Source organism: Coffea arabica, chromosome 5c (genome assembly GCF_036785885.1).
Source record: "Coffea arabica cultivar ET-39 chromosome 5c, Coffea Arabica ET-39 HiFi, whole genome shotgun sequence".
Classification (NCBI taxonomy): domain Eukaryota; kingdom Viridiplantae; phylum Streptophyta; class Magnoliopsida; order Gentianales; family Rubiaceae; genus Coffea; species Coffea arabica.
The window spans coordinates 43,063,589-43,087,261 of NC_092319.1; the positions used below are offsets into that span (position 1 = coordinate 43,063,589).

The 23,673-nt window shown below is 37.9% G+C and overlaps 3 protein-coding genes across 4 annotated transcripts; 1 reads left to right on the plus strand and 2 right to left on the minus strand.

Moving 5' to 3' along the window:
- The first annotated feature begins 182 nt into the window (after positions 1–182).
- On the plus strand, positions 183–4,114 carry LOC113691042 (uncharacterized). The gene is made up of 3 exons (XM_027209218.2): positions 183–695; positions 1,285–1,721; positions 3,436–4,114. Exons 1-3 carry the CDS (start codon positions 531–533, stop codon positions 3,872–3,874), a joined length of 1,041 nt encoding a protein of 346 aa, XP_027065019.1. The 5' UTR covers positions 183–530; the 3' UTR covers positions 3,875–4,114.
- Positions 4,115–4,893: 779 nt separating this feature from the next.
- Positions 4,894–7,027, minus strand: LOC113690137 (pentatricopeptide repeat-containing protein At5g66631). Its single transcript, XM_027207960.2, has one exon. It carries the CDS (start codon positions 6,882–6,884, stop codon positions 4,917–4,919), a length of 1,968 nt encoding a protein of 655 aa, XP_027063761.1. The 5' UTR covers positions 6,885–7,027; the 3' UTR covers positions 4,894–4,916.
- A 1,032-nt stretch (positions 7,028–8,059) lies between these two features.
- Positions 8,060–22,063, minus strand: LOC113690313 (homeobox-DDT domain protein RLT2). 2 transcript variants are annotated; one of them, XM_027208159.2, is made up of 19 exons: positions 21,008–21,745; positions 20,366–20,857; positions 18,710–18,780; positions 16,937–17,132; positions 16,707–16,858; positions 16,296–16,385; positions 16,007–16,171; positions 15,702–15,924; positions 14,957–15,057; positions 14,298–14,384; positions 14,046–14,195; positions 13,788–13,943; positions 12,903–13,112; positions 12,106–12,804; positions 11,431–11,985; positions 10,459–11,046; positions 10,244–10,348; positions 9,101–9,364; positions 8,060–9,000 (listed from the first exon to the last, which is right to left on the minus strand). In XM_027208159.2, the coding sequence occupies exons 1-19, from the start codon at positions 21,219–21,221 to the stop codon at positions 8,233–8,235; spliced, it is 5,286 nt and encodes a 1,761-aa protein (XP_027063960.1). In that variant the 5' UTR covers positions 21,222–21,745; the 3' UTR covers positions 8,060–8,232. The 2 variants fall into 2 exon arrangements, with proteins under 2 accessions (XP_027063960.1, XP_027063959.1); XM_027208158.2 differs by having other exon boundaries at positions 16,707–17,132; positions 21,008–22,063.
- Positions 22,064–23,673: the final 1,610 nt, after the last annotated feature.

Below are 23,673 nucleotides of genomic sequence, written 5' to 3' on the forward strand. Positions count from 1 at the left end.
TATTTATGCATCTCACAAGTTGCCTAAAGTAAATTACAGCCTTCTTTTTTTTTTCTTTTTCTTTTTTTCCCTTGAAAAGAATATTTATAACACAACCTTAATTGGTTGTTCAAGCCGCACCCTAATTATTCTGGTCGGGGAACGAACGGAAATTACCACTATTTAACCCTGTGACGTAGGAGGCTGAAACCAAAGCTGCAGCTTCTGGAACTTTCCACAGGGTTCTGGGCTTCCAGACGACTCTCCCCGCTTCGACGTTTCCCAATTCCTTTTCTGCATATCCTGAGGATTTTCTTTCCAATTTAGAATCCTCCAACCAACTATTTCTGCTTAATAAACCATCATCACCAGCCCCAAAAGAACTCACTTTACCTACCACATTCTTCTTTATTATCATCAAGACAAGAAAAAGTTTTTTTTTCATTCGTTTTCTTACTTGGTTTCTTGCCGAAAGTTGTATTGCTGGTTCTAGAAAACAAGCAAAAATTGGTAAGGTGAATAACAAGAGAAAGAGAGGGGAGGAGGGGAAGATGGGGCTGGATTACTACAAAATATTGGGAGTTGATAAAAAAGCCACCGATGATGATATGAAGAAGGCTTATCGAAAGCTTGCGATGAAGTGGCATCCGGATAAAAATCCCAATAATAAAAAGGATGCTGAGGCCAAGTTCAAGCAGATCTCTGAAGCTTATGATGTATGTATATTTTTCTTTATCCCGATTATCCTGCATGTGTTTTTTTATCTATGATGTCGTGGATAGCTTTTTTTTTTTTTTTTTTTTTTAAAGTCTGGGAGGCATTTAAATTTGCAAAATTGAGATGGGTTTTCGAAATAATGTTTTCTGGAATTTTATTAGAAAGCGTCTGGGTTTTTCTTTTTATCTGTAAAGCTCCAATCTTTATAACAGGTGAATGTTTAGTTTAGTAAGTTTTGAATTTTTTTGAGGAATTTGATCATGAGATTTTCTGGGTTTTTCTCCTTACGAGTAAAGATTCGATCTTTTTGTCTGAAGATGATTATCTACTTTAAGAAGTTCGGAGTTTATTAGCGGAATTCAATTGAAAAGATTTTCAGAGGGTTTCTGCTTATTTGTCTAGCTTAATCTTCCTGTATGTAGATGATGCTTAGTTTGAGAAGTTCTGACCTTTTTTTTTGGTCAAAAAGTTTGAATCTTGTGTTTTTCCATATATCTGTAATGCTTTGCATGTGAATTAGTTACATTCAACCAGCTTCAAAAGTTTATATTAAAGTTGATCTTTTTGCTGTTTTTCTTTATCTTTCAGGTTCTAAGTGATCCTCAGAAAAGAGCAGTGTATGATCAGTATGGTGAGGAGGGGTTAAAAGGTGGGGTGCCGCCGCCAGATACTGCTGGTGGCCCTGGTAGCGCTACTTTCTTCTCCACTGGTGGAGGGCCAACTTCATTTAGGTTTAATCCTAGGAGTCCAGATGATATTTTTTCTGAGATCTTTGGGTTTTCTGGCTTTGGAGGAATGGGGGGTGGCAGTGGCATGAGGGGTTCAAGGTTTGGTGGTATGTTTGATGATAGCATGTTTTCTTCATTTGAAGGAGGCGGTAGTGGGCCTGGTGGATCAATGCATCAACAAACAATTAGAAAAGCACCTGCAATTGAGCAAAACTTGCCTTGCACACTAGAAGAGCTATATAAGGGGACTACCAAGAAAATGAAGATCTCCAGAGAAGTTCTTGATACCAATAGTGGGTGAGTATTAGACCTTAGTATTTTGCTAATGTGTGTTGACGAGATGTGACATAATTCTTGTGTTTATTCATTCTGGTTGTGTTTGTTGACAATCTTCACCTGTCAAAATATAACTTTTCTTCCCTTTCATACTTGTGTGCAACTGTGATAAGATATTAAATTGAACCTATCTAAGCCAGTAATTTTGAACAACCATTTCATAGTTTCTGTCCTCGGTAATTTAGTCATTTGAGCAGTAGTTTTAGAACCATTGGACCCAGATCATGTATGAAAACTTGTACATCGTCCTCTACCTTCCTCTTGTTTTCACTTGTGCTCAGTAGGAGACAGAGGAATTGGGATATAAGGATGAAGCATTTTCTTCTCTTTTGGCAGTGTACATAAAGTGTTAGGAAGTTGTACGACTTAAACTATCATCTACATTGTACACATGCGAATTTAACAGTTATTTGGTGTTAAATAAGTACTCTGGTGATTTTATGTATTGGCTGGTTTGTCATTTTTCTGGTTGGTGATTGATTTATCCAATGGAATGCTTTTATGGTGGAGTTGTGAGATTACAACTATCAAAATGCGGAAAATGATATAAAGATATCCTGCATGCAAATTGACATGTCTAAGTGTTCTTTCATGTTTGGAAAGCATTTTGTTTGCAGTTTTTAGATGCAATAGGAGACCGTGTAGCGGATCACTGCTGTATTCCCTTGTGATTCACTTGCAGTAATTGTAGCATGATAGTAGTTTGAGAATATAGTCAGCAGCTAATTGCGAGCCTTCCAGCTGTTTGGATGAGCTTTGTGAAATTAGGGGTGTAATGAATGAGAGTCACTGTGTGTAATGAACACGTAGATCTCAAAGTAGTAATCTGAGGGGGGGGGGGATTATTAATTATTAGTATATTTCAAATCACAAACCCCGCCAGTCATTAATATTAATGTCTACTATTCCCTTGCAGTTGTTTTTCAAAGATCTAAAGAAATGGCACATTTTAAAAAATTTACTTTCCGCAAATGCTATGATCTGCTGAGTTTCTCTCTACTTTCTCTGATTGAACTAGCAATACATTTGAAGCTTCTGGTGTGAAGTTTAATGTGGCTGCTAGTTGCCCTCCTACTATGAATCTTGTTTGACTTATGCATAGAATAAGTGGGGTACAAGACCTCTCCTTGGTTTTGAGGAGTAAATGTTTGACTTACGCCGGGACCTGATTTTTTTTTTTCCAATTTAACCAATTTCATAAAAAGTCCTCTTTTTGGGATTAACTACTGGTCATTTTTATCCCTGTAAAATAGGAAAGTAGGAATCTTTTACTTAGGTCTATTTGATTGTTTGTGATCTTTTCTGTGACTTTTGTTATGAATGTGAAACTCTTGTTAGAAGTTATGAGATGAGTATGCAATTTGTGTTTGTTTTAGCACTTGTATGTTTTGAAGTTTTATTGTTGTGGGAACGGGGTCCTATATCTCAGTAGGGACTTTCAGAGTTTATATTACTGTTTGCGAGTTATATGCATGGAGTAGAATATGTAGTTGCAGAAAAGTGTCTTGCTCACTGATGGGTTTTAGTATTTCTACATGCATTGTTTCTGCATTACATTAATATTATTATTCAAAGTAATCAAAAGCTTTTGGAAAAGACTTGCAAGCATCCTGGGGTTTTGGGTTTATATCAATCATTTATATTATGCTGATTCAGTTTGCTTGCTTTGATACAGCAAGATAATGCCTGTAGAAGAGATTCTTACCATTAACATCAAACCTGGCTGGAAGAAAGGAACGAAGATCACCTTCCCAGACAAAGGAAATGAGCTGCCAGGTGTAGCACCTGCAGATCTTGTGTTCATCATAGATGAGAAACCTCACAGGGTGTTTACGCGTGAGGGGAATGACTTGATTGTTACCCAAAAGGTCTCTCTCACTGAAGCATTGACAGGTTATACAGCCCATCTTACTACTCTGGATGGTAGGAATCTAACAATTCCCGTCACCAGTGTGATTCACCCAACTTATGAAGAAGTAGTTCGAGGTGAAGGCATGCCGCTTCCAAAAGATCCATCAAAGAAGGGAAACTTGAGAATTAAGTTTGACATCAAGTTTCCTGCTAGGCTGACTGCGAGTCAGAAGGCTGGTATAAAGGAACTTTTGGGTTCTTGAGATTGTAACCTGGGTTTTTTTGCTGTTGTTTGGAGTAGTACTTTGTGTATATTTTTCAGAGCCTTCACATCTTTGGTGAAGATCGGGGTAGCAAGAACATTTATTTTCATTTAGTGCATTTGTGTTCTCTAGAGAATAATACTGCTCGGCACAAAGCTTTAATTTATACATCTCTACTGGTTGTTTGAAAGTGTTATAGGTAATATATGCAAAAGATGAAAACACAAGGTTTTTGCAGTGTCTGAAGGGGCAGTTCAAGATTTTGGTGCTTGCGATTTACTTCTGTTTGCTGATTGAATATTGCAATGGGTAGAGTATAATCTTCTTGAATATGCTGTTCTGAATGTGTACAGCTATGGAATAAATAACACTGAACAAAGTGCAGGACTCATTTTGCATAAAAAAAAAAATCTGTGTAATCACCTTGATCCCTGTCTTCTTGGAGCTTAAAACTTGCCCTTGGATCAAACAGGCGGGCTACAAGCTAAGGGATTCTTTGCATGGACAAGGAACAAAGATGAAAACGTGAGTGAGAGTAGGCACTTAATAATGACCGAGATTCATTGATCGCCTCGCCGGCTTGGAAATTGGAATTATTTAGCGTTACTCATAGCTTGTGCTTGTAGACGAAAGTCGTTCAGCTTTGCTATTTGTTTTGGTTTTTCATTCTTTGCCCTTTTCAGTTGACTCTCCTGTTATCTAAATTGCTAAACTAAAAGTTGAGGACCAACATTTACTATGGCCTACCAATCAGCATCCCGTGTTGAAGGGTACTCTCACTGTCTTGCCTGCTTGAAAAGTTATATGGAGTTGCTACAAAGTAAAAAGGGTATGTCAATAATGTCACCCTATTGCAGTATCTGTTGTTTTTTCTTTCTTTTTTAAAAGGTCTCCTGGTCTTGACAAAAGAATCTATATAACGTTTGGTCTTTGCTGGTTCTTTCACAATGGAACTTCAACATCGATCCTTCAGCTTTTCCTATGAAGAAGGCTGATTAATTACAAAATCCATGTAAGCATTGACAAACATTAGACATCCACTTTATTCCTTATCAGTAGTTGCAGTGAATTTACCGGAATATATTTCATAAATTCTCATAAGATCCACAGAGCTCAAAGTGTATAAATTTCCTGGTAAAGCACTTGGAAGGACGTTCCTTATCTCCTCACTTCTTTCTTCCACAGCAGCAGCTTCTCTGAGCTTTCCCTCCTTCCACAGACTCCTGACAAGTAACTCCTTTGTGATAGCATCAGGAATTAAGCTTGAGTTCATCATATCCTCAAATATCCTCATTGCGAGCGCAGCTCTTTCACATTTGCAATATGCGCGAATAAGGACTGTGTACATATGAGCATCTGGCTCCAGGCCACTTTGCCTCACCATCCCAAAAAGTCTCTGCACTGTTTTAACATCTCCATGGAGTGCAAAATGATGCATCAATCCAGAAAATGTCTGGATTTCTGGAAATATCCCAACTAAAATCATCTCTTCAAGTATGTCCAAGGCTTCGTTATTCATCTTACACTTGGTCAAGGTCCTTAACGTAGATGTATACAAAATTAACATGCTGCTCTTGGATATGGGACCACAAATTGTTTTAACACCTTGAAGAATCTTAAGAGCAGCATCACCTTTTCCAGAAATTCCATAAAAATTTATAATCAATTTGACTGTGCTGAATGACAACCTCATGCCCTCCCTTTCTAATTTAGACAACAGCTGATCAACCAATTTGACACATCCTTGGCGGGCTAATTTGGCAACCATCCTTGATGTTGTATAAATATCATGTCTAAATCCTGGTTGATAAGCTACCCAGCAGAAGAACTGCCATGCTGTTTCAGCTGACTTGAAATTTCTGATCATTTTGCAAACTAACCGTGTTGTCCATATAATGTTTGCATCCTCTAAAGTTGACACCTCTTCAGGTCTCCACTGCTGCAAGGCACTAGCCAAAGCTGCAGGATCTAACCATGGTTTCAACTGCATTTGATCAACAGCACGACCATCAACATGGTTAGCATCTTCATCCTCATCTTCCATGTCATCCTCACTGCCATCCAAAGCATAAGCTACAGTTTTAATCCTCTCGTCCGGTAACATTTCCCTCAATAATTCTTTTGTCTCCTCGACGTAGCCTGCTTCCTGCAGTCGCTGCAACGAGTTCTGCATAGCTCGACCAGGCAATATACCATCAATTCGCATCTCATCAAGCAAAGTCTTCACCAAGTCTATTTGATCATTTTGACATAATGCTGCAACCAAAACGGAATACTGCTTCAAACTGCGTTTAATTCTCATCTGTGGCAACATTTGGAAAACCTGAAATGCTGAACCCAAGTGCCCTGAACCGAGAAGATGCTCAATGATGACTGTGTACGTTCTACAATTAGGAAGCGCCCCTTCATCAATCATCCTACGGAATACTGTCACCGCTTCAGTATCACTGCCATTCTTAGCAAAAAGGCCCATCACAATGTTGTAAGACTCAGAACAAGGACGCTTCTGTGAGGTCCGCCACTCATCCCACACGCTAGCAACCTCGTCAAGATCTCCAGCAAGAGCAAACCAACGCATCCGGTCCATAAAGCTGACACGCGCAACATTTGTAAACTTGCCAGCATTGATGGCATTGATCAGGGTTCTGAGTTTACCAGTTTGGCCAGATTTTGCAAGTATTTTGGCTAATGTATGAAGTGTTTGCTGATTATGCGAGAAATTTGAAACAGTCTTAAGTACTTCAACCAAGGAAAGAGCAGATTCAGGGGAAGGAGCTGATCTTAGTGCATTGTTGACTACAAAAGAGTCTAGAGCAGGACTATGCAAAATGGAAACAAGGGACGATTCTGGTGAACTTGACCGAAGACTAAGCCTTATCGAATCAATGAGCCTGGCCCTTTGGAGGTACAAGCTGACCTTATCCACATTTGGGCTACTTGAAAAATGGCAAACTTGCAGAGCTAAATTTCTTAATAGGCATGTGATATGGTTAAAACGGGAGAGTTTCATGGGAACCCACTAGCCACAATCAATTCTTTATTCAAGACCAACCTAGAAATCAAGAGTTGCTAAAGTTATGGCAATTGCTTTCTGCGGCAAATGATCAAACATGTGGACTGCGTGGGCAACCAATTTTCTACCTTTGTCTAAGGTATAGGTACGACCAGCATACCCTGCAGTAAATGGTCAAAGTGGTTCTTTCATAGTGTCGCTAGTTGGCTTTGGCTTCAAATGAAAAGATGGGAACTAAATGACGCAGCCTTGCCCTTGCGAGCGTTGAGACTTCATATGAGATATTACCGAGTTATGAGCCTAATCGAGCCAGTAAGTACTCTAGGGGTCAAGACTAGTCTGATGTTAAAAATTTTTAGTACCATCGGGTCAAACCTCTCCTTGAATTGAAAACAAGTTAACTTAGACCCCTTTTTTTTCCATAGAAAAACTTGAACTCTTTTCTTGAAAGAAAAACTCATATCCAACTTTGTTCATTTTGTCCAAGTTTGATTTGATTTGTTGACAAAGGAACCCATGTTAAGTTATCTAATGACTTTGTTCGTCATTAATTACTTTAATAAATTACATATGGAACGTGATATTCTTATAATCGATTGAAATTAAGTTATTTGAGATATTTTTTGGATTGTAAATTATTGGATTGTAAGTTATTTGAGATATTTTTACTGTAACACTTTTTGTGATATGATGTATGTGAGATAAAAAGGTAATTGGGAAGATAAAAAGATGTATTAGAAATTGTAATGGTGATGTAAGCAAATATATTTGGACAAATAACTTACAATCCAAACACACTATCATTTGATTGGACTTGCCAAATTTTAGGTCCTGTTTGATAATCCAATTCATTACTTAAATTTAATGGATTCAAATCTTAATATACTCAGACCGTTTGATAACAAAAAATTGAAAATCTGAATTAATTAAATAACACTGAATTTTCTAAGCAAAACTTGCACCCAAAATTAAGTTATCAGTTATTCACTCATCACTGAATGTGATATGTACTCAAATATATTAGATTTAATATTTAACAATTTAATAATGTAATAAATTCAGACTTCAAATTTTAGATTTTAGACTTTAGTTTTCAGACATCTTTTATCAAATGCACCCTTAGTTTTTAACCACAAAAAAAAAAGAAAGAAAAATAATAGTAAGATGGAAAGGACGCAGTAGAAAGGATAAGTTTCATTTCTAAAATTCTTTAAAATTAGATAAAGAAGTCTGACATAGTTACTCATGAGGCTATTATGGTTCCTCAGAACAGTAACCACTTTTGGTGGAAGCTTTTCCCTGTATTCATCTCTAATCTTGGTACTATGTTAAGCAGCTAAGTATCCTAATCACTATAGTCAGAAGAAGAAAATTCTGAGCCTTTATTCAGATTTCCCATCTTCTCTCCGCTAACAGTTATGTTTGCATCCTCTTCAGAATCACTATCAAAATATTCTTCCACAACCTGCTCTCCCGGTCTCTCATCAGCCTCCTCCTCATCATCCTCTTCATCATCATCATCAAGCTCATCATTTCCATTTTCCACACCCATACCATAATCAATAACCTTCGCTAAGTTCTCAGATTTCGTGCCGAAACAACCTGAATAGTCCTCCACCATTAGGTCATTATCATCATCGAATCCCGACCTTTCGGAACTGCTCTCATTTCCAGCTACTTCAGCTTGGATTTGCGTTGTCCCTTCCTCGTCCCATTCATGCTGATACGAGCTAGGTGTTTTATCATAAATGTCCGCCCCCGCACTCGCTCTTTTACTGGCAATATCTGTTCTCTTTTTGGTTGGGTTTTGCCTACTTCTAACTGTTCGTCGACCTCGCTTACGTCCACCACGTCCATTTGGTCGACCTTTCCACCCAAGCAAAGGCCCAAATTTGTCCCTCTTTGCGGCACTTGTTCCTTGACGAGATCCGTTTCTTGATTCACTTACCCTTCTCTGAGGTCTCGCGACTTGTCGGTGGGCTCGTCGCGAGCTATTGAGCTTAGCGCCTGGACCATCCCATGTATCTTCAGGCACAGTCCCAGCTTCCTGTGGACGTTCCGTTCTTACATTCTCTGCAGCATTGGTTGCACCAGTATTTCTTGTTGGAATTCTCTGAGCAAACGAAACACGCTATTATTTAAGAAGTAATCCGAACAAAAATTTGGCTTCAGAAAAACAACTTACATTATAGTATGGGACAAGAAATGCTTACAATGATATGTCTGGCTCCCTTAACCTTTTCGGAATCATCCTTCTGCTGCAGGGTGTAGCAAATTGATGTATCAAGATCCATAAGCCTAAGAGCCACGGCAGACGTTGTTTGAGGTATCCAAGGAGGTACTGCAGTCATCTCAAGGGTGGGGGTGTTATCAACCATGCCTCCTTTTAGATTTTCGAAACCCAACAATTCATTGGCGGTCTCATAATCTGGCCCCAGGAAATCTCTCTTTACGGCATTCTCCAATAAAGACAGGATCTGAATTTTCAGAACCAGATTATGAGGGGAACAAGTAAAGAAAATACAAAATAGAAAGACGACGAAGATGATACAAGGAATCTATAAAAAAATGTTCTCTAATGAGCACAGGGAATGCTTTGAAAAGAAATATACATCCACGTAACTCCTCGTCATTAAGAAAGGGGTTTGGTAAAAAGAGTTCATGGATTTGTATTGTAGCTATCGTTCATAATGCATTCCATGTGGCATTCCATTAGGACTAAACTGAGAGACTGCATCACAATTCAAAAAATTACATTGAATATAGATACCTCTCATCCGAAAAAGGGACAAGTGAGCAGATCTGCTGGCTAAGGTCTCTGTAAATGACCGTACGTACGACCTATGTGCTCCAGCTTAAGGCTCTGGGAATGCTAATATAATAAGGGCATTCATGTCTTTTTGCATATATCAGATTTTTTAAGTATAAACTTTGAGTGAGTGGCTGTTGATGATGTCACAGATAAAAAAAAATCTTCTCTCACCTTTTCTGCCAGTTAGAGTGTCTCAGTCATGAATATGTCCTGTGAGACAAGCTGCTTAACCCATATTTCAGAACCAATTAAGACGGGTTCTCTGAACCACAAATATGTATCTGGGCATAGCCACATTATCATTCAGGATGAAGAATAGGAATTTGATCAGGTAGTACAACTTGCCATTAGAAAAACACCCTAGTCACAGTATTAGGAAACAAAACCACAGGTAATAATCAGGCGACTGGAATCATCCCAAGTAGCACCCAACTTTCTCTGATTGAAACCACAAACTGAAAAGGGCAACGGACTACGACATGCACATGCAGATCAAATTGCATTATTCAGGAACCTGAAGGGGGAAGAGAGAGAGAAAGAGAACCTGAAGAAGGTCTTCAGCAGATGATGCAATTTCCAGCTTCATACCCCAGGATCTTCGATAGTCTTCTGACCAAAATGCTTTGACAGCTTCCGGTAGAAGAGAGGCCTTGAAAGTAAGCAAAGAAACAAATCAATTAAGTTCATTACGATTATCACCTTAACTGAGTTTGGAGATATACCATTAGTTCTTAAAGGAGGACGCATTAAATGTATTACCTCCAGAGAAGCTAATTGTGCTTTTAACAATCTAATCCTCAAGGGAGATGAAGGCTCCAATTTCACCAATGTCCTGTTCTGCACTTCCTCTTGCTTCTCTTTGCAATAAGAAACGTGTTCTCCGAAGTTGAATGTTCCGACTAAAATGCTGCAGTTCTTATGGCAAAAGGGACAGTGCTGGTTCTCAAAAAAGTACAGATCATGGCAGTGGCTACAAATGCTCAGCAGCCGAGTCCTTAGTGTCTTCCCATACTTCAAAGCACGCAATTTCATGATACTAAAGCACTCATCCCACATCCATTTCTCAAAATCTCGATATCTCTCCAAGGTCACATTTTTGTCCAATCCATAGCTCTCACATTTGATACGAATAGATGCCAATGGTTCCATCATATCAGGTACCATGCTATTAGGGCTCTCTTCATAAACTTCCTCTTTCACATCATCAGCATCTTGGCTTGTAGAGCGTGAACACAAGTTCTTCTTAGCCGTTTCCCTGAAAGAAACTTCAATTCTTTGCAGCATTGAATGCAAATGAGATTCTCTTGTTCCACGCACATCCAAAGATGCAAGAAGACCATCAAAACCCTACATTTAGAGGAAAGATGAATGATATGATAGCCAACAAATACTGAAAAGCTATAAAAAAGGAACTTGTTCAGGCAAACATTGCATGCATGAGCCAAATCTTTTAACAAGTCATTCGATGACTTAGCAAGTGATTATTCATAGTACAAAATGAAAAATGTTCCTTCAAGATAAAACAAAGGACAGCTATCAAATGGCAATCTATCAGATTCAAATTTCTGCCCATTATCCATTTAATACTTCTAACAGTAAAAGAAAAGGGACATGTAGAAGGTGGTTAGAGAAGAAAAATCATATTTTTGACACTCGAAGAACAAGCCATGCCAATTATCGCTGAAGAATTATCTAGCAAATAAGACAAACATACGGAAGAGAGATATCAACCTCTGCAGAATCAATGAGCCTCCATCGACCATCATGTAACTCAACAAAGATCCTGCCAGAGCCAGGGTCATTTTGAGAAGGAGATGCAATGAACTGCCAATATCTATTGCGTCTTCGATCTTGTCCTAGGGGCACCGACTTGTACACATATATTTCCTCTGCCTTTTGGCCAATATAAGCTTTCATCTCCAACCGAGATTTCTCAGCAGCATATGCAGATTGCTGAAGCAGGACATCAGGGCCAGAAAATTCTTGCAACATCATGTTTCTTTCAGCTGTAGTACTGGCAGAAGAATTTGGGATTCTAGATGAATCACCCAAATCCATCTGGTGATTTTTGGGGTTTGTCGAGAGCGATTCATTTCTCCCATCAATATTAAGAAAAGTACTTTGCCTACCATCTGAAGAAGTAATTGAAGAGTTTTGCTCAGATCTGCTCCCTGCAAATGATGAACTCTGGACCTTCAGTGCGTACTCCTCTTTAACACGACGCTTATCAAGCTGTGCCTCTGCCCACATCTGCTTCTTCAATGCATTTGCAGCTTCCAAGCGCTCCTGAAAAGTAACCTCATTTAGATCATTCCCAGATGGTGAATCCAAAGGGATTAAAATGCTATTCACACACATGCATGTGCATACACGTGTATGTGCATATATATAAGACAAAACGAGTACCTCCAATACAACACGAATAGAATTTCCTTCATTTGCAACGCCAATTAAAGCAACAAGGGCATCAAGGCGCTCTTCAACACTTAGATCGGAATAATCACCCTCTGTTAGACCTTGAACCCATAATTCAACAGTGCTGCTCTCATCAATCACATTATCTTCTTTGTTAGCTGCCTCTATATGAATTCCAACAGTAGCAGCAGACTGACTACCAGACGCTCCCTCCATGCCTTCAGGTTGAACAATATCAAAACTTCCATTTGTATTTGCAATGCTACTTCCTGAACTTTCTGTAAACTGAACGTGCGATTTTTCTTTTATGTTACCAGAGTGATGTTTGACACCAGAAGTGCTTGGTTCAAAAGAATGAAGAGATTCCTTGTTTAGATTTCTTTCAGTATCTAAATCATTAATATCAGGATCATCAGCCATATCACTTTCAGAGTCTTCATCTCTTTCAGCATCCTCCTTTTCAGCTTCGTCTGGTTCTTCTGCATCCAAAAATTCATTTTTGTATGCAAATATTCTTTCCCGAGCTGTAGCAAGTATAGCGTCAGCATCAGCAGGGTCCTTTCTGTAAGGGGCACGTACACAATAAGTTGAAGGAGCAGTTCTCTCAAAAAGCTTTGTGTCCCTTGATAATGCAGCAGCAACTGATGCTTCTGGAGTCTTGCTTGTTGTTAGGTCCCGAAGACCGGAATTCTTCATTAGAGAGAGAGAGAGAGAGAGAGATAAAGATAAAAATTAGTCAGTTGAAACAAAGGGAAGCAAGATTTGTACAGTCATGAACCTAGATTAACCTGAATCTTGTCTACGGCTTCCAGTATAGTAAGGCCCTTGCTTCCCTCAAGTGAAAGAACATGAAATGCTGCATATTTAACCGTTCCAGGAGTCAATCGATGCCTAGATCTCCCGAGATTTGATATGCCCCTTTGTCGCATTTTGGCAACAGCATTTTCAGCGGCAGCTCCATTTCGTAAGCCAGCAATGATATCTATACCATCCTTACCCTGCATATGTTATCAAAATCAAGACAGAGATAGAAAATCTGCAAAATGTTAGTGACACGATAGTTCTAACATCGTCTTACTATTGTCCATTGATGAGGACATTGAAGTGCTCAGACTGAAGAGATATCAAAACTACAAAGTCTAAGCATCACTGGACCAGAAAGATGAAAGTAAAAATCCATATCACGAACTCATGGTTTCTCTACCCAGTTACAATTAGCTAAAAAAAAAGACTTCTCCAAAGATATGTGCCTAACACAGAACTTACAAGAATCCACTGCAATTTTCCAAATGCAAAATCAACAGCACATCATGTAACTACTTGTGCGTTTGAAAGTCCTAAATTCAGGATACAAAGTAAATGTTAACCGTATTTTTGTATACGAATGTTGTTAGCACCAATTGAGAACAAAAAACTTAAGGCTCTGTAACAAAGACAGCAGTCCCATTAACCATTTGCTAATACATACTGTATTTGCTACTTTCCCAACTAATATTTCTACCACAATAGTGCTGGGGAAAGGGAACCACAATGTTTCTTGAGTACTGTCTAATGTGTGATGCATGCTTCAAAATCATCTGCACTCGATCATATTTTTTTGGGGCCCTGGGTTCTTTGGGAGAGAAACGAAACATACAAGAAATGTCATTCTTTAGCAAGAAAATGAATCTTGCCTCATTTTCATCATGGGGATGTGACTGTTCAACATTTCTCCTTTTCAATTTCGGACCAAAACCTGCAGCTAAAGCAAATTGCCTCAGAATTTCAGGCCATGTCAATGGATTCAAGTGCTGATGCCAACTTAGTATATCAAAACCCCAAGAATAAGCCTGTTAAAACAACAAAATGGAAATGCTTGTCATACGTGATAAAAAGCAAGTCATTACTACACAATCATCCATGTTAAAGAATACAACTTTGACAGAGCGTACCCCTTCAACAATCTGTGGATGGCCACCTCCAGGGATAGCAGCATTTTGATTGGCTCCAACTGCAGTAGCAGGAGTTCTGGCAATATCTTCAATATCTCTTATTATAATTCTCAGAAGAGCTATATGTATCTCTCCCAGTAACCTTGAATCCTAAAAGTTGGTTCGAGGACAGTATTTTAACATGAATGGGGGAAGAAAAAAGGTAATGTTAACTGCAGATTCATATAAGAGAAAATAACACCAAGCACTTACATAATCATGGAATGCTTGAACAATTTCGTCCAAAGTGAAAGGCCAGAGACCGAGCACATCAGCAAAAGTAATTAAGAATCTCCAAATCTAATCAATCACAGGGGAAAAAAAACCCTTTAGAATGATAGATTATTTCACCCCGAGGAAAAATTTTCCACAAAAAAAAAAGAATGAAAGAGGAATTAAAGCATAGAAGTATGTAAATCGTTTGAACAAGGTTATGCTGACAAAACATGAATGTAAATTGTAGACACTATTGTGCAGCAATACATGGATGTAATTGTAACAATAACTGGCACTAAGATTTAGCCAAAAAAGCAAATAAAATATTCATTTAAGTCCAAAAGCCAATAAACTTAAATAAAAAGGATATTCAGTATCATCGATGACTTTGAACAAAACCAAAATGCAAACTACATCAATCTTTTTACGTCAGGATTTAGTGTTCCTCGCAAGCTATATCATCTAGAAAAGGATGCAAAAGCCAATATTGTCTACATGAGTCAAGGAACAAAAATCAAAAGGCGTTCCTTTGATCCTCTCCTTTTCTAACATTTCCCAGTGATACTAAAGACAGAAAGTCTCATAAAACCTTCCATCCAACCACAGTGAGTAGCACAAAAAATACACAATTTAAAGGAAAAGACAAGTCTCGTCACCATTAGAATGCTGCCCACACTCTCCTCAGACTCGACCCATGGCTGCATTCCAAATGGCCTTTTCAAGCAAACAGTCTTGGGAGGGAATTCGGTGAGGCTATCTGAAGCATCAAATTCATCCATCAGTTCAGAAATTCAGAAATACCCAAACAACAAAAAATCCAGGCGGAATCTGTTAGTAGCTGTTACACAATATCATACAAAGCCACAAAGGAAATTAACTGCAAACCAGTATGGAGCACAACACAGGTAAAGTGTCAGCTCAATAAGTAAACCATTTTCTTCCATAACTAAATATATCTAAAGAGAAATGGAAAAAAGAAAAGATGCATTATGAAGAACAGTAAATGGTGTAACACATGAACCTGATACTCTCATCACACATGAAAAGAAACTGCTCAAAACATAACAATGAGGAAACATTGACCAAAGCAAACCAAATTTTCTATGTATATATACATTTATAAACATTACTCTGTACCTGTACATTTATAAACATTACTTGAAAGATTTAATCCCAAATGAAGGAAGACCATTAGCTCAATCAAAAAGTTAACCATGGCACATCAATAACCTGGTAAGTTCTTTGACATTGTTAGGAGCATTACTAAGAAAGGTAACCACAAGCAGGCATGGTTAAAAACTAAGAAAGGTTATTCAGCCATTCAGACAGAAAACCAATAGATGTCCTTAAAAGTTTGACCAACAAATTAATGTGCATGTCATGTGTCTTAAATGCAGTTACCTCTATGTGACTCAAGATTCTGTAGAGCTTCATTGTCAAGAGCCAACGTTGATGGCAAACCCTGACTAGAGGCGGCTAACTCCAGAAGTTCCAAACGTTCATCATCAATTAGTTCCACCGACTCCTTAGCAATCCGGCGAGCAGTAGCCCTTTCAGTAGCAGCTTTCAGTCTTGCAGCCTCTCTCTCTCTTCGCATTTCTAGTTTAAGCCTCATTTTCTCTGCCTGGTGTGTTCATATGAGAAATCTCTGATTAGGATCGTGGAGCAAAAAACATCAAGCTAAGTTGACAGTTTTCAGGAATTACTCTTATAGATTCTTTCTGTAGAAATTTCTCCCGCCTTTCCATTTCACGTCTTTGCTCCCTCTGGTATCTTTCTTCCTCACGCTGTTTTTCACGCAATAGCCTTTCTTCTTCCTTCCTCCTTTCCTTGTCTTGCCTCTCCATCTCTTTCCTCAATTGTTCATCTCTCTATATAGAAAAGGATAGACTACACCTGTTAAATCCACATTGCATCCCACCGCCAAAAACACTTGGAAAAACAATGATAAACAAAAATCAAAAATCAAAATTATAACTAATATTATAATTCAACCTTTCGCCTTAATAAATCTTGCTTCTCAAGTTCTTTCCTAATTCTCTTCTCATGAGCTTCAACTTCTCTCGCAATTCTTGCCTCTTCACTCTGCAAGAGGTAAGTAAGAATGACTTATTTGCATGTAACAAAGACCATTTCTTAGGCAGGGTGATGTCCAAGTGCATTAAAGGCATATTTAGTGTAACATGCAAAAACAAGAAGAAGCAACATTAAAACATCACAAAACATTCTCAGCAACGTCATGTCTCTCATAGAAATGGACGTGTTGAAAACTTGATACAGGAGAAAAATAAACAAAAACAATAAAAACATCTTGTCTCATCCACAAAACATGATATTTGTGATAGTCTAAAGAATTAGGGAAAAAATTAGCAAACATGAAAAGAAGCAAAATCATAAACTACAAACCTTGCGTTTCCTCTCCAACCGCTCCTCATCATGAATGACCCGTTTTTCAGTTGGTATCAATGGGGTTTCGAGCCCTCTTGTCAAATGAGCACCAGGTCTATCAATATCGATGTTCAACACACTGTTCCTTTGGGGGAAAATATCCACCTCTCCTGAAGGTGGAGACAAGTGATGGCCCTGATTTCCAAGCTGAGGCAGTAAACTTAGGCATGGGCCACCTGATAATTTACCTTGAAAACTATATCCTGGTGTCAGCTGCTCAGTGCCATGCATAAAAGACCTCCCAGCAGATAATGTTGTCCTGGAACTTTGAGCATCAGTGGAGGAACCATAATATTGAAATGGCAGAGCTCTTTCACGTATATCATCTCGAATAGATGGCTGCTCGGGAAGAAATTGGTATTCATGTATAGTCCTCTTGGCACCCTGACAAGTACAGAGTAACCTTTCTATTTTTATGTATCAACTTAAACAGAACTTAATATGAAATGGCAAGAAAGCCAAAAAGAAACACTTAAACAAGCAAATAAGTATCCCGTCCACAAAAAATCCTTAAACTAGTAGTAGAACTGCTTATTTAAATTGCACATTTAAACAGCTAAATATGAATAAGAGAGACAACTTTCACAAGAGCCTTCTTAGTATGAGATACTGATCACTTAAGTACATTTCTCCGATCAGTTCTTAGCACATTCTGACACAAGTCATCCAACATAAAGTGTACCCTAAAAGTGCATCTTTAAATCAATAGCATGATGTAAACAGGAGGCCCTTAGAAACTGAGAATATAGCCAAATGACCAAAGACATCAATACATAGCAATTACACTGCAAAGCCACCCATAAAAGATCACGTTACAGATAAAGGCAGGAGAGGGAAAAAAAAGGCATAGAATTTAGAAAACTCAGCTGGTAAATATTAGTTTTTTTCCCCCATCCTGATGTTAACTGGGCAAAACATAAACTGATCATATCCACCATCATTAGTTACCCCTCCCCCCCCCCCCCCCCGCAAAAAAACTCAGGGCCCTTTCTCATTGAGCAATCGTGCCAGTAAACTACCATGATAAGCAATAAAAGTCCAGAAGCGCTATTTTTATGATCTTTTCTTTTATCTTCTTCATTTACCAGGCGCCAAACAGGATCCTAACATGCTGATTGAGATGCATTACCACTGTTGCCCTACTTGAATAGAAGCCGCTCAATATGCACAACACAGCTTTGTGTGAAGTTTTGCAAAGTTATTTAAAAAGCTAGGAAAAAAATAAAGAAGATGCTGATTATGATCACATTCCATTCAAAAGGTGCTCAAAAAGAAACCAGAAGAAAATCAAATTTCTTTGTTAGTAGAGTATAAATAGTTCCAATTTTGACATATTTGATAGAGCATCAAGCTCTTCTTTATTGTTTTGCTTCTCAACATAAAAGTATGGACCGAATCTGGCTCTTAAAATTTATGTATGATTTCTTTTTTTTTCCCTTATTCTGCAAAGAGATTCCCATCAACTTAAAGGATATTTGATGGATGAAGCAATCACTTACGGAGTAATCTACAGGATTAAATATTGCCAGAAACACATATCCTTTAGCTGTTGACTTTCTTTCTTAAATGAAAGTCCAAAATGCAAATGCTACAGTAACAAACCTACAAAGATAAGATAAAAAGAAGCTTCTAAAAATTGCCATGCTCCAGAAGTTTGGAACATCAGAATATCAGATCAGCCACTGGTGTCAAATCACAGAGAAATACTAAGTCCATAATCTCATATTCACATATATCAAGTTGATACATTACCTCACCTCAAAAATGTAAATTTGCACCAGTAAATGAACAGATTGCATCATGTAACCAGAAATTCTGCAGTTTCATATTAAACCCAAAATGCACTACTATTATGACAGCCATATGTGAGAAGTCACAAGAACCAGAAAATCACATTTCAGGTAATCAACGGCAATGTGCATTAGCTATGGATTTCCTTAGAGCAAAAAGGCCTAGCTAACCTGGATTACTTTAGCATCTGGAGTCTCATATACTTGTGCCTCGTAAAGCCCCACACCTGGTTTCTGCAGGCCTGAGCCAAGGTTAGTGCAAAACCAATCAGTCTCCTTCAGTTGAAGCAATAAGCTTAGTGCAAAACCAATCAGACTCCTCCACTCAAAGCAATAAGCTTGGTGCAAAATCAGTCAGTCTCCTCCAATCAAAGCAATTGCATGAAATAGAAAGGCATGACTATGAAACTTTAAAAAATAATAAAAAATATTTTTTTTAAAAAAAAGAAAAAAACTGTGTGCATTTATGTGCTAAGAGTCTAAATGATTTTACCACCCCAGATACAAAGGTGAAAAGGAAGTGCAGACAATTCATGAAAAAGCTTAGATATCCAAAAGGAAAATATGCACGTAGCAAGAGAAAAACATGTGTACACAATATCTTCCCTTGTGACTAAGAACTCCTAGTGCATTTATATTTCAATGCAGACCCAAATGACTAAGTTACAAGGATGAAAAACAATACAATGATTTGATGGTTAACTAGAGAGATATGTATGAATATAAATCACAAACCATTCAAGCAAATATTAAAGATATGAGGTCAGATGCATAATGATTTTCAAAAAATATCACATATAATAGCATCCACATGGATTTTCTATTCATGAATCCTTAAAAGTGCAAATATTCTAGTCCACAAAGTACCTAGTAAATTTAGATAGAAAGCAAAAGGGAAAAAAAAGTCCTTGTTAATGCTGCGAAGTGAAAGAAAAGTGCAACAAAATGAACGTTCCTAGTCTAATTAGTTCACACTTCACAGGATACCCATGGTCTCCAACAACCTCATAGTAAAAGTGATTGTTCATAGTAAAACTGCTTGCTCACATTATCTGACACGCTGCTGTAAACCTGCAGCAAACTCTGAGTACCCATATCCTCTCACAGTTATCCGTTCAATACTTTCAATTTGCCAAACAATAACAGGAATTTCTCACTTTGATTAATCGCATAAAAAAAGAATGCTTTGCTTGTCCTTCTTTTTACTCAATTTCCCAGATAGCTTTACTAAATGACTGATTCTGTTCAAAATGAAGCCAAACTGGTTAGTGGTTTGTCCATAAAATCACTTAAGTAATTGAGTATGCCTCATCTGTGAAATAAAAATGTCCTATGTCCACCTTTTCCTGGATATGTCAAAGTAAACACTGTGTCAAGATCATCCTTGCAGGAAACCAGCATATAGTCCAGCATGATTTCAAGATACTTTAGAGACAGATTCTCCTAAATTTCATCTTTCTATGAGAAAATGTGTCCGTTAATCTTTCTTCTAATCGACCAGCAAGTTATTTTAGGCTGTCAGCATATAGAACATTAATGTCCGCTGGCAAAGGTTGGCCAGCGATTTTGCTCGAGACTGGTTGTGCAAAGTTTTGAAGTCACTTTTCAAACTGAAATTAGTGCTTTAACTTACTTCTTTTATAGCCAAAAAAATTTATGCAATACAAGACTTATCTCAACCATACGTTACTGCAACAATGAAGAAAATTTAGCATTATTAGTTCCTATGAAATTCACGCAATATAACCATACTACAATCAACAGAAAAAAGAAACAAACCAAATTGCAAGGTTCACACCAAACTTAAATATTTAGGCAATGCTTTACCAATTGGAGAACCAAATGCACCAGGTGGCAGCGGATCAAACTCCATTCCAAGGACAGGCCCATCCTCCCTTAATCGCTCCCCTAATTGTGCTTCCACAAAGGCAATCGCTCGCAACTCAGACAATGCCTGGGGAGGCTCATAATACCTCTTTACAGCAGGCATTTCAGTTCCAATCCTTGCTAGAGCTGTTCCACTGCGATGAACAACTCTATGCTGCTGTAAAATCTCTGTAGGCCCCAATGCAGTTCGAACCAAACCAAGACTCTGGTCATTCTTCATGCCCCCACCATAACCCCCCACCAGCTCCTTCCCTACTCCATTAGACAACGCTCCAACCATTCCGGGAGACGCCTCCTTCTTCACCCGCTTCTCTCCTGGTGGTTTCCGGTCCTTCAACCTCCTGTGGCAGAACCACATTTGTAACTGCCTATCAGTGAGCCCCAACTTCATTGCCAACTCTGCTCTCATTGCCTCAGATGGATACGTGTCCACTATACAAATGCAACCCAAAAAAAAAACTCCATTTTATTCCAGCCATAAGCGAGTAATATTGAAGCACAAAACCTCACAATCAAAATTAAGCAAGTAAATTAGCCAACAGAACTCAGACAAACACAATATTTAATGAGAAATGAACTAACCAGAATAAGCTTTTTCTAGAACCTCCAACTGAGAAGGAGTCTTCATTTTCCTCTTAACTCTAGGCTCCCCTTCTGGAGTACTGTTCTTCTTCACCACATCATAACCACCACCTTCTGCTCCAGCATCCGCCGCAGCAGCAGCAGCAGAACCACCACTTCCACCACCATCAACCTCCACTTTTTCCATCAAAATCAAATCTTTCCGAAAAAACATAAAAAACCCAATACCTCCAAAGATCAAAAAAATCAGCACCAACCCACCATTTCCAACAAGATTCTAAGCATCCCTCTTTCTTTAATCTTTTAAAAAGATTAAGACTGGGGCTTGAGAAATTGGGGCTTTTTTGAGATTGAAGAAAAAGAAAGAAAGAAAGAAAGACTAAAGACTTGCTCTTCTTCTTATCCCAGAAGTTAATAATAAGACTAATAGTGATAGCAAACCCCAAAAATGTGAATGATGATGATGGAGATGTGCGGTGAGATTTGAAGAATACCCACCAATCAATAAATAAAGTACTCCTACTAATACTGCTATTTCTTTTGGTCTTCTACTTCTACTCTTCAATGCCCACAAGATTTTAACTTTATCTATTCTCCTTACTATCACTTGCTCAAAAGTAATTGAAACCATCACAAGTAAAAGATAATATTGAGGGAATCTATGTTGTTCATTAATTACTAGCAAAATCAATAGAGAAGACAAATTTTGAGCTTCACAAGAACCAATAACAGCAGCAGCAGAAAATAGTACAAGTACTACTAATTCTTCACCAAAATCTCCACTCATGATGACTTTTTTCAAACTTCGTTTGCAACCCCTTTTTCTGTTTTTGGATTTTGTTTAATGGGTTTTGTTTTGTGTGGAAAAAAATATACTGTGATATGGTTGTTGTTGTTGCGGTTGTGGTGTAAAAAGAAAAGAAAATTTTCGTGCAGTGTGTGTATTGAGGGTGTGATGTTGCGTGTGAGAGAGAATGAGCGGATTATTTCGAAAAGATTTATTAAACAAAGGGAGGGAGAGGATTGAGAATTGTCAGAAATGGGAAGGCTTTGATTGATTCATTCATCAACTGAAGGATGCTTTATTGTGTTTTTTTTTCAGAGTTTCTTTCCTTTTCTTTTTCTTTTTTGGTGGACTTTTTTTAAATTGTTTCCTTCTCTCTCTAAAGACTCCAAGTTTCTCTCTCTAAAATTAGACTTGACTCCCTCTCTCTGTCCTTGGAATTCTTTCTTGCTTACTTCTTGTCTAATTTTAGTACGATGATCGGTTTGAGGATTCTGAGGGGTTTTAGCAGAGTAAAACATTGCCTAGGCGGATCTGTAGCGCGTGTTTGCAGTCTCCTTTGGTTTCTGGTTGGGAGCAGTGATTGAAACGCGCTTGGTGGAGCGTCTAGGAGCAAGATACGTTATTAGTACTTGCTCTCCTACAAGGACTGCGCGACTTTTTTCCTGTCTTCTGTTGGAAGAAAATTATGGGCCCCATATTAAAACATGGCTGCAGCAATTTATCACATTTTGCTCTTTTCTCAGAAATGTTTATTTGCACTATATATTTTATTATTTGCACTTCCTTCCGCCTGTTTATTTTATCGTATAGTTTAATAAATAAAAATTATATAATTAAAATAAAAAAATTAGAGTGCAAATAACATACATTTTCTTTTTGCTAATGATGCACTGCTAGTGTCCAAAATCCAAGTGAAACTAATTTTTGTTAATCTCGTTGTTTCTCACCCTGATTAAAGATTGTTGATGTTCAGAAGGGTCGTTTTTGGGAGCTGTGAATGGAAAAGAAATAGAAAAGTAACGGAGAGAAAATGAGGGCTTTCCTTACTTTTGGCTGAAATTTTTGCAGTGAAATAGAGAAACAAAGTTTGGTTTTTTATCTACTTGCCCTGTTTGGATTGCATTTTTCATGATTTTTCATGAAAAATTTACTGTAGCAATTTGATGTATGTGAGAAAAAAAAATAATAGGAAAATGTGATCACGAAAAACGACGCAATTTTTCGACAGAAAATGACAATCCAAACAAGAAGGCAATTTGTTCAAGTATAGAATCAAATACCACCCCCGTGAAGCTAATAGGATAGTTTATGCATCAGTCCCTACTACGATTTCTTACCCATCAGACTCATCAGAGGCAACCCCAATAGAGCGATTCTCCAACTTGTAATTAAAGATCATTTGGTTGGGTAAACAACCATTAGTTACTCCAAATCCACCTCTATATCTTTTGATCCAAAAGAGATTTAAAATCTTATAAGATGGAGGAAAAGGGAGAAATTGAGAAGAAACATTTTATGATTACCTGATTAATAACAGGTCAAGTTGATCGATTTAGGATTCTATTCTGGGGTAAAAAAATTTTGGGGTTAATTTTGGAGCATTTTAAATTCCAGTCCTTGAATGATCCTTAAAGCTTAAGCTTAAACGTAGGTACATTAATGAAATTCAAAGATGTTACGTTTCACCAGAAGGCTTCTTCAATCTTGTCAACTTGTCATAATTCTTCAAGTGAAGATAAAATCACAATAATTTATTCTTAGGGAGTATGTCTTTGATATTTAGAGGTCAAAAAACAAGTCAATTATTTTGTGCACAGGAATGGAAGTTTCCAAGAAAGAGGTCTGTGTATGGCCCCAGAAGTGAAAAGAACGTTCATGG